The sequence below is a fragment of the Solanum lycopersicum genome, chromosome 3, assembly GCF_036512215.1.
Source record: "Solanum lycopersicum chromosome 3, SLM_r2.1".
Classification (NCBI taxonomy): Eukaryota; Viridiplantae; Streptophyta; class Magnoliopsida; order Solanales; family Solanaceae; genus Solanum; species Solanum lycopersicum.
In genome coordinates, this window is record NC_090802.1 from 61,247,795 (window position 1) to 61,260,011 (window position 12,217).

The 12,217-nt window shown below is 28.0% G+C and overlaps 1 protein-coding gene across 1 annotated transcript; it reads right to left on the bottom strand.

Moving 5' to 3' along the window:
- Positions 1-1,671, bottom strand: LOC101267692 (tetraspanin-8). The gene is made up of 2 exons (XM_004236046.4): positions 927-1,671; positions 1-485 (listed from the first exon to the last, which is right to left on the bottom strand). Exons 1-2 carry the CDS (start codon positions 1,446-1,448, stop codon positions 192-194), a joined length of 816 nt encoding a protein of 271 aa, XP_004236094.1. The 5' UTR covers positions 1,449-1,671; the 3' UTR covers positions 1-191.
- Between the last annotated feature and the right edge of the window lie 10,546 nt (positions 1,672-12,217).

Sequence of the window (12,217 nt, forward strand, 5' to 3'; positions counted from 1 at the left end):
TTATCTAGAAACTAATAATGCCATATAACTTAGAAATAAACATACAAATAGCTAAACATTAGATGGAGAAGTGAAGTCGGAAATAAACAATAATTACAACATCCGTGTCTTGTTTCAGTCAAACAAACAATCACTAGGAAAATGGGAATGTAAAAAACCGATATGGTTCATGCAGAGGGCATATATTCTGCCTATTCTTTCCCTTTTGATTTTGTGTTCCTGAATGCGCAGCAGCCAACACCATAAACAAAGAGGACGAGAAGTAAGAGGCCAAGATTAACGAGGGAACATGTCTTCCAATCTCTCTTGATGTGGTCAAGGAATGATGTCTTACATGATTGACAGTTGAAGCAGAGCTCGCTCTGTACATTGCTCCAAATCTTGCAGTCATCGTCTGCTACCGCTGGCCCTGCTTTAGGCATGGTCCAGTAAGTAGCATTGTGGAACACCAGGCCACAGTAAGTGGGTGGCTTGCAACAACTCGACTGCACTCACCAAAACAAAATATTCAAAGTATAAACATTAACATAGTGAAGTAACTATTTTCTATACTACATAAAATAAATTTCAACATGTGATAACCTTCCAAGTTATCAGAATGAAAGATATTCTTTTTTGCTTTTGAAATCTTCCTCTCGTGAGACGAAGTAGCAGACTTATAGGTGTTACCTGATTATATAAATGTTTGTTGCATCATCAATGCATTGAACATAATTTCAGAAATAACTTTATTAGGGGGCGAAGGGAGAGTATAACGTAGGAAATTGGATGAACCCAATAACTTTTGTTCGGATCATGCAATTAGGACATCCATTATAAATTGTGAATCCATGACTATGATTTCTTTGGCAAGTTTGGAACTCATAAATTCTAAATTCTCGCTACTCTAATAAATGAGATATTGGGTAAAGACAAAAGATAAGAACCTGAATAGGAGATAGTCTGTATTTGTAAAAATCAGCCCCTTTGCCAGTAGGTATATGCTGACAGAATTTGGTATCAACCAAACAACTCTTAATCTCCCCCCAATTCTCTTCATTTACCACATACTTCTGCAACCAGTTGGTGTAATCTCCAGATTTGATTTCCTTATAACCTCTTCCAGATAAAGCTTTGCTCACATTTTTATTTGTTACCAAAATTGCGAACAACGTGAAACAGAGCAATCCCACAATAAGCAAAAACAACAAAAACAAATATATCCAGAGGATAAACGAGACTCGGCACAAGGATCCAATCAATCCCAAAATCGAAACAACCAGTAGACACACTCCCAGTATCAGTAAAGGCTTCTGCAACACTTTCTGGCAAAGCGTAGCGCTGTGGTTGAAATTAAGCCAGATTGAAAACCCTATGGCTACCAGAGAAACCAATAGAGTCACACAATTAAGAAACGTAATTATGAAATTGCTTACTCGTACCATATTTCTTTGTGTTTTTGTATGCATAGATTTTGAAAATTGAAAAAATTAACTTATACAGTTTCAAACACAAACTGCAAAATCACAACAAACTAATTAAGTAGTAGTCTCTATATTTTAGCCATTTAAGAGCAGTTCCATTAGAGAGCAGTTGTTGACTCCGTTATAATTAAAGATGATAAGCCCTAAAATATAGGGAGAAGTTGTGATCAGACTATTTTCTTATTTGGTAAAACTTTTAAAATTCCGTAAAAAAAAACACTTCTTTGGTTCCTTCTTTATAGCAAATGTATTTACAAGAAAAATATAGGGTAACAAATAACAAATATCAAGATAAAAATTACTTAAAAGTTACAACTTTTGAATCTGTTTTTTCCATTTTCATTCTCCAGGATCTTTGACCAAAAACATCAACAAAATTTACACTTCGTTCACTATTTGATTGTTTCTTTAAAGTTTCTTCAGTATATATAGCTAATTGCGCGTTCCATGTTTAATTTGCTCAAGGCTAGATCAGCAGCTCTTGGTAAGAAACTAAAATAGTTGAATTTTGTTGGTGTTTACTATTAGTTCACGACTTTTTCTTTATAAGAATATTATAAGTCTATTCTTTAAATTATCGATATGTAACATCATGAAATGATATGTAACTCATTACGAAGACCTAAATACAAGATTAGAAGTTGAATAAATTGTTTAGGAGTTCACAATTCAAATTTTAAGCACTATATTTTTATTTTTTAAACCTCCTTCCATCAATGTGAATGTCAATACGACGTTTTTATGCCATCCAAACCAAGGACCGTCATGGAAATGGAAATATAACAAACCAATTGGGCTCAAACAGGGTAATACTTGGTTCGTTTGGGGTCCCTTTGACCTGTTCTTGATTTTGAGAGCACAGAAGTCTACACAACAAACAAAGACTATGAAAAGAGTGATGAATTAAAAGATATTCCAATGTTTCTTGATGATATCATAGTATGCTGTTTTGCATAATTGACAGTTGAAGCAAAGCTCTCTCTCTACAGTACTCCAGTTCTTGCCGTCATTGTTAGCTACTGCTGGCCCTGCTCTGAGAAGGCAAAATGCAACAACTCAACTGCAAGCAATAAAGCAAAGATAAAATACTTTGAATAAACTTAAACTAAGAAGCATATGACCTATAAATTTTCTAATTCAGCCCCTTTGCCCATACGTATATTCGGACAAACTTGGAAATCAACCAAACAGCTCTTAATCTGCTCTGCATTCATCACATACTTCTCCAACAAGTAATCCGAGTAATTTCCATCTCTCCCAAATAAAACCCTGCTCACATTTCTATTGGTGACCAAAATAGAGAACACCGCAAAATAGAGGAGTCCCATAAGCAGGGGCGAAGCTACCCATCGGTGGAAAATAAAATGGGTCATCATATTTTTTAATGGGTCGGGTTAGGTGGGTGGATCACTAAATGATTTAATTTATTTTTTAAAATTTTTGGTTTGTTATATAAATAATTAATATCAATAATTTTTAATTAAAAAATAATTTAATAGATTGAGTAACTTTTTGAGGAAAGAGTAGATAGTTGAGTGACTTTTGAGTTAAAATTCAAAGTTCAGTGACTTTCTGAAAAAGAAGTGCATAGTTGAGTGACTTTCTGAGAAAGAAGTGCATAGTTAAGTAACTTTTGAGTGAAAATTGAAAGTTGAGTGAATAGTTGAGTTGACCATCTGAGATATTAACTCGATATTTGTATGATTAATTCTTGACATTTCTATTTTCCGGTGATTGAATAAAAATAGCTGATCGGATTCCTAAAATCTGGGTGAAAGAATTGTTTCCACCGGTTAATATGCATTAATCAGTTAAGTATTTAACCCTCGGGTAGGAGTTAGCTACGGAAATGAATTTTTCTTGCAATTAATTTAACGGAATTTTATACATGTATATATATCTCTTTACATTCAATACTCCATACTTATTTATCCATTATATATATTAAAAAATGATCCATTTTAAATTGGTCTTTAATGAACAAGTTATATTCGTGTAACTAGTGGAAAATGAAGGTGCAATCTAACATAATCTTTTCATATCTCCTATTTTCTTGTCACACTGCTCCACATTATATATAAAGATTCTGACTCATTTCTATTTTACTCAAGTTCCTACTTAGAAGTTAGATGTATGACACTAATCTGATAATCTTATTTAAATATCAATAATACAGATTTTTAAATATTCAAATACCTTAATCATGATTAAAAAAAAAAGATATATTACCACTTAAATCTATCTAATTTTTGCTATGAAAATCATCTCACAATTTTTTCGCACCATAATTCAAATTGTTTTCATTATCTATAGTTTTCTCATTCACCAAAAGAAAAGTTTCTTCATATACTAAATTTCTTTCAATTTAAAATAAATTATTTTACTAAGAAAATTATAATATAGATTAGCCTTCAGATATTAAATAAAAAGTGTTGAAAAATACTTTGATATAAAATATCAAATAAAAAAAAAGTTGGACAAACTTTCTCAAAAAATAGATATTATATTATAAAAAACAAAATGTCTACAAATTTGATACTGAGCTTGTGACTTAAGTTGTTAAACTGTAGAAGAACTCTTTTTATATCAAGAATTTAATGCTATTTAATTGAAGTAATTCCATTTGTTCTCAAAATGTTGGGAAAATGAATTTTTTCTTACTATAGTTAGGGAATCTTAAATATCCTTTTTAATCATGGTTAATACGTATACTTCTTTGATTAAGAAAATTAATTAATTCAGACTTTTAATATTTAAATAATATAGGTATCGTACATTTAAGGAGTCCGGACCAACGGTATTAAATATTAACAAAAATTTCAAAACAGTATATAAATTTTATATTAACCAAAACAGCAAAATTGTTGAAATAACAACTATTTACTCCACCAGAAAAACAAATCACTGCTACTACAACGATTTGCAAAATGTTGGTTTAGTGTTTTAATATTAAATTAATAATTAAGGTTGTCACGTCATAATTCCAAAAGTTCTCTTATTAAACTTAATTAATATAACATATTTTATTATATCAAAACAATTTTAATGATAAATTTAGTTAAGTGATTTTTTTGATATAAAATTTAAGTTGAGTGATTTTTTTTTATACAGATATGCAAGTTGAGTGATTTTATTGATATAAAACAAAGTTTAATGAATAAATTCTCTAAATTGAATTGACCTTTTAAGATATTAACTCCCACTTTATATGCATTAGTTAATTAAGTATTTAACCCTTTTAGCTAGTTAAGGAAAGATACAATAATCAAAACTTACTAATAATCCATTATATAAAATTTGTTTGATCCGTTTAAATTGGTGTTTAATAAAACAAATAGAGTAAATATCTCAAAGGATTAGCAAATACAAAGAATTATCTAGTAAAAGTGACTAATTTTTTTTTATTTCAAATTTTTAACAAAATCACTCAACTTACCAACTTTCGCTTAAAGAATCACTCAATCAAATTTGTTATGTAAAAATTATAACAGAATAAATTAAAATTATGAATTTAAAATATATGAATTTTTGTAGTCCTATTCAAACACTTTTTCTTCCGCGAAAAAAAGAAATGATCTCCCGCCTACATTGTTGGCACTAAAAAATCAAGTTCCCATACACAAATACATACATTCTATTATTTTTATCTGTTCGAATTTTCCTCTTCAATTTTTTATTTTTTATTTTTACCTGTTGATGTTTCCTCTTCAATTTTATTTTTATTGATTTTTTAAAAAAAAATTCTTCGATTATCTATCTATCTCAGTTATCCATTCCCACAATAAACCGTGCATTGCCTAGCCTCAAAACTCGATCTTCTATTTATGCTCATGCAAGATATAATAAACTTTATTGTTATATTGTATTTTAAAGAGGAAAGATATAAAGTTATTATTAAAGTTATTTTGAATTTTCATTAAAATGTTTTAACTTTGCACTATTAGTCTTGTTCTGAAATATGAGCGCATGAAAACTTTAGAACTTCAGACCAACGTAAAATTGTCATGTGACACTCCAATTTGACTTATTAGAAAAAAAACATGAAAATCCATGTATTAATTTTTTTTACTTTATTAGATTATTTTTTATTTTTTCAAAAAAAATTATCATCTTCTTTATCATCATTAGTTTTATTCATATTTATTGGGCATCTATGTCTTCCTTCATTTTTTTCTTTCTGGTCATTATTTTTTAAAAAACTAATGTTATCGTGTTCATACTTATTCTACTTTATTTTTTTTGAAAAACAAAATGATTCAGTGATTTTTTCCTCCTACAAATCAAGATTGGCTTGAGATTAGTAAAACTATGAAAAACTCGATAGGGGAGTAAGGAGTTGAAAAAGGTGGTTATTTAAATTTTGACTTGGTGATATTTTAAATATTTGAATTTTAATTATTTGACGATATTATCATAAATAAATTAATTAATGATAGCAAATAGGTAAAAGTGAATGTTGCGTGATATAAATGGGCACAAAGTGTAAAGAAGTTGGCCAAAGTCTATTACCATTAAACAAAGAACATGAAACAAAATTTCTCAAGAAAACGATGAAGGGAATGGAATAAAAATTGAGGTGAAGAAGAAAGAGAAAAAGAAAAAGAATAGCAAACTAATCAAATAAAAATAAATTAAAAATTATTCTTAACACGTGACAAGTAACTATAATTAGTGCGTGACTTACATATATTTTTATATAAATGGTATTGGGTGAAAAATGAGGCGATGAATAAAATTAAAAGAAATGATATATCATGTATGGTTAATTTAAGTATCTAAATGATGAATTAGAACACAGAAAAGAAATTCAATTTTTGAACCAGACGTATCTAATTAGAATACTTTACTAGGAGTTGAAGGGTTCAATCGAAACAAAACTCAGTTTGATTGTCCATATGAAATAATTAACAAGAGGTTGATATAATTTAATCAGTGGAATTTGCACTGCATTGCCTTTTTGAGGTCACTATTTAAATTTTGTTCTCATTTGCTTTTTTTTTTTTTGTATTAAATTTAAACGAAACAATGTTACATGAAATTATGAATTGTTGGAGAAGCTGCAACTCCCGTAAAGGGCTTTTACCAGATTTAGTACTTTGAATGAGAGAAAAAAATGTGATTAGAGTAACAACTCAATACTCGAAATGTTAAAGTACGTTGCATTAGGACGTTCAATAGTACTAGTGGTAGATTATAACTTGTCTTTTGTTAGTCAATATTAGAGATAAAACAAATGGAAGCACAACTGATCAAAAACAGATTCAATAAATAGTAAATAATGAAATAGGCACAATATATCAATGTTTTATACCATCCAAACGAAGCTTTGATCTAAGGTAAATGGAAATGGAACAAACGAATATGGCTCATGCTTAGCGTTTTTGGCATCCATTTGATTTCTTCCCCTGCGAATACACCACTGAACGCTGCAAACAAAGTACAAGACAAGAAAGAGTACAAAGCAGGCAATGGAACATAACTTCCATTCAAAATGGAGTTCATCAACGAATGGTATTCTACATGATTGACAATTGAAGCAGAGCTCGGACTGTACATTGCTCCAAATCTTGCAGTCATTGTCTGCTACCGCCAGCCCTGATTTGGGCATGGTCCAGTTGGTAACACTGTGAAACTCCAAGCCGCAATATATGGGAGGCTGGCAACAGTTCGACTGCCTGCACGAAAACAAATACGTATAAAATTGATAATTTTACTATATCACTCTTTAAATATTTAAAATGCTTAAATATACAATATATCACTCTTTAAATATTTAAAATGCTTAAATATACAATGTCTTATATGATTATAATTAATGATAAAAGATAAACTATTTTGTAATAAGAATCTGTTTCAGTTGGAGGATCACAAAATTCTATATCAACTAAACATCTATTAATCGGCTCCCAATTCTAGGTATTCAATGCGTACTTGTTCAACAAGTAATGCGAGTAATTTCCATAGTAATTTCCATCTCTCCCAAATAAAGTCCTGCTCACGTTTCTATTGGTGACCAAAACTCCAAACAACGTGAAAAAAAAACTGTCCGAAAAAAATCAAATATAGCAAAATCGAACATATCCTACTGATAAACGTGCCTGATCGGCAGAACCAATCAACGAATATGAAACCTGAAACAACCAGGGAAAACACTCCCAGTATCAGCAAAGGTTTCTGCCACACTTTCTGGCAAAGAGTAGCACTGTCGCTGAAATGTAACCAAATCGAAAACCCTATTTCTGCCAAAGAAGAGACTACAAGAACACAATAAATGAATATATATATAGTATCTGTTTGATGCTTACTCTCGACATTTTTTTATTTATTTTTTTCAATTTGGTAAATGAAAGAATTACAAAAGTTGAAATGAATAACGGATGAGAGCAAATCAGAGGCTGAGAATCTGTAAAAAGTGAAACCTAAAAATCTGATGACTCCGTAATATAATTAGAGAGAAATGGACTGTGGAAGCTGATGAAAAAGTCTCCTGGAAATGATTCAAAAAACGTTAAATTTAGAGTTTAAGTTTTGTGCGTAAAAGATTTTATACACCATTAAATAACTTTTAAGATAAATATGGTAAATTAAGTGATTAATAAAACATCTTTTTGAACATTATTATAATTATGTTAAGACATAGCAAAGGAAAGTTGAGTCCTCTTTCTCCTCTTACTAAAATTAATTCATAGTTATCTTTTGAAATTTTGGCAAAGTCATGATCATCAGTACACACAAGAAGAATTTTTTCAAAAAAAATTGTTATTTGATCTGCAATATTATATATCCCAAATTGAAAATTAAAAGGTTGATAACAATATGATTACTAATACAAATATAATTATTATCCTTAAGAAAATTCACAAACAACTTGTAAACATGATTTAACTGAAAATAATTGAAAGATCAATATAACGAAAAAAGATGCATAAACTAAAAAATAGAACATGATTTAAATAATTGGTTTTCTAAATCCGATATTCTTTGTTCTATTTTATCCAAAAAGATGTTTTATTAGTTACATGATTTATCTTAAAAATTATTTGATGGCGTAGAAAATCTTATATACTGATATTACACAAAACTTTAACTCTTAAATTTATTAGAACAAAGGACAAAAATCACATACTCTCAAGGTAAAATTAATATTTGTCTCTTATAAGTTTATAATTACAGAAATCCCTCAATAATATAAGCATTGATATATTAATCTGATTCGCTAGATACATTAATCGTTAAGTATGATACATTAAATTTTATACATGATACACTAATCTAATGCACGAGATACACTAATCTGATGCCTGAGATACACTAATATGATACGCTGATAGATTAATATGATGTGCGAAAATGAGAGATTTTGAAAATTTATAAAACTAACAGAGGATAATAGTAATAAAAGAACTTAAAGATAAATTTCTGTCAGTTTTCCTATTTTATTTTTATTAGATATTTGAATTAAATTATATTTTAATTAAACATCTCAATTTTCTAATATAATATTTCAACCAAACACTTTCTATTCAAATTTCGAAGAAAAAATATCAAACATATTCTCATTCTAAGATTTTATTACTTATTTCTAAGATTTTATTACTTATTGATAGGTGTGATATATAACTAAAAGAAATAACATGTTTTATATCTGGTTAATTTAATATATTTATTTGATTAATTTAACTATCCAATATATATGAATGAGAACTCCCACACAAAAATGTAGAAACGCTATTTAGTTAAAGTGTGTAGATGAAAAATCCTAGGAGTTGATAAATCGGAGCCTAATTTTTAACTATTTTGTATTTTTATGTCACTTCTTTTAATATATTATATCTTTTAATTTATTTGAATTAGAAAAAATTATATATATTGCAAAACTTTATTTTTTCTATAATCTTAAACTAAATAATATACTATATCTTTTAATTCATTTATTTGTTGTAGTTCGTTTTTTCTATCTTTTTTGTTAATTTTTAAATTTAAATTTCACATAATATATTTAAGATCATATGATTAAAAATTAATATAGTATATAATAATTTTATTATTATCAAACAATTTGAATCCTCATTTTTAAAGGCATTGAGTCGCTTCTAGTTTAGAGTGTTTATATGGATTGAGTCGCTTATGATTTAAAGTTTTTCAATAAATAGCAGTACGAGGACAATGTGGAACAAAGGAGAAAATTTAAAGTTTTAAAAAAGTTTAGAGTATCTATATGGATATAGACTAGAGTTGTCAATATGGGCTAGCCTACCCATCCGGGCTAACTCATACAAGCTTTGATATTTTACGGGTCAGGTCAGGCTAGCCTATTTTTTGTGTGGGCCAGAAAATGGTCGGCTCAGCCCACAAGTATGTGGGCTACAAGTTTGCCAGGCCAGCCCACTTTTTGAAATTATATTTTTTATAATTATTAAATTAAATTATAAAATTATGATTTACAAATATATCATAATTATCGATAAAACAATATTATATTATGTTAGGCCTCATTTGTTTGCACTTAATGGGGTTTGAATCTTAATCATTCAGATTTGCCTCATTAAGTTTGTTTGTTTTTAAGAACTGAATTTTAATTATTCAGATTCAGTTCATTAAGTTCATTTGTTTTATTTTCTTATAAGTCTCTGGGTATGGATATACCTGGATGAATTAGATCTGTAACACACCCTAACACTATTCTTACTAAAAAATAAGAATTCTATCCTAATTCAACTAAATCACAACAACTCATAAATAAAAGTTGTTTTCTTATTTAATTAATGTTTAATTACATCCTTGTCATAATAATTTTCTTTATTCATATTAACTTAATATACATCTTTTACTTTCATAAATTAATCAATATATTTGAATTGATAAGCACTCCCATGATATAATATTTAACACGATTTCAAAAAATAAAAAATTATTAGTTATTTGATCGATAACAATAATAAATTTCTAAAATAAAATAAAATATTTTCCTAAACTATATATTTACTACTCTATATAAACTATTTTAAATTGCATTATAATAGATTCTCAAAAAACTTAAGTGCAAAAAATAATCATATTAATGATGTAACTTGATGTTGAGTTCTTAAAAGATAAATCATATTACCTTGTTACGGTAAAAAAAGTTCAAAATATTATTTTATATGAAAAAAAATATTTTACTAACAAGGTTTTGATAATATTTTATTGATATAACGTTTAATTTATATGTGCATTCATATATTGAAAACAAACTGTCCCAATAATTTAGTGTTCAGATTCAGAGACAATATTTTAATATTTAGATGTTTATTCAGATTTACACATCTAGATCTTAATGCACATCTTAACATTTAAATGTGTATTGAAATTCAGATTCTTAATCTTAATAGAAACGAATGAGACCTTAATGTCACTACTTGTTAATCAAATTCACAAATAAATTATATTTATAGTATTTATGAAAAATGCACAAGTACCCCCTAGACTATGACCGAAATCCTAAAGACACACCTTACTAAGGTCGTATTACCCCCTAAATTATTTTTTGTATAATTTTGTGCATCTCTTTGACTTACGTAGCATCCAAATATCTTCGACGCGCCTCAATTGCGTGAAGTCACATAGAGTGTCACATAAGACAAAAGGTGTATAAAATTACAAAAAAAAAAGTTCAGGGATATTAGGACCTTAGTTTAGTTAAGGTGTGTCTCTGGATTTTGGTCATAGTCTAGGGGTACTTGTGCATTTTCTTTGATATTTATTAATTTTTTTTCAACTGAAAGTATAAATATTTACCTAATTGTTTTGATTTTGGACTCTCTTTATTTTAAAATTTTAATATTATGTTATACTTTTTAATTAATTTTTATTGGCCCACGGGCCAGCCTACCGATATTTCTCAAGCCCCCAAATGAGCAGTCTTATTCAGGCCGGGTTAAAAAACCCTTTTCTTAATTAGGCTCCAAAAATTTTAGTCCAACTCTATTAAATCTCGGGTTAGGCAAGGCCGGCCCAACGGGCCTAGCCCACATTGACGACTCTATTAGAGACAATAAGAAATAAATGAGAATATTTAAGATTTTATGTTTTCCAAAAGAATCAATATTTTTAACAAATAAGCCTAAACCTTATACATGATTCCAAATATGTAGGATGGTCTAAATTCACATATTAGATCCCATTATAAGAAAATCAAAAAGAAAAAAAGAAAAGAAAATGTAGGGTGATTAGTGCTAATATTTTTTTTTTGAATTTAATCTATTTCTTTATGTTTATCCGTAATCAACAATCAATTAAAGAGAGTTTGATATGCCCAAGAAGTCTTATATGCATTCATATAATCATATTTATTTGCACTTTGCATGAAAAAATAGACTATATCACCCATCTTTTTTCTAAAATAATTTCTACTTTATTTGAAAATTAATTTGACTATAGAAAATTCAAATTAGACCTTTATGTTTAGAATTACAAATAAAATGTGTCTTATTTATGAAAAATAGTAATATAGCATAACACAATTTTGTAGTAAAATGAAAAATATCTAATTTTTAATTATATATGGCCAAATGTCCATCAAATTCATGATCTATTTTTTTTTAATACTAAAACATTAAAATCATCAAAAAGTATACATTTATTAGAATCAGTTTTAATTTTAATATTTTTTTTCAAATTTATAGAATAAATTATAATATACATAAAAGTCTTTTTCAAAACTCGAGTTTTTAAATTCTAAACCAAAAGTTCCATAAAAACATTATTTATATTTT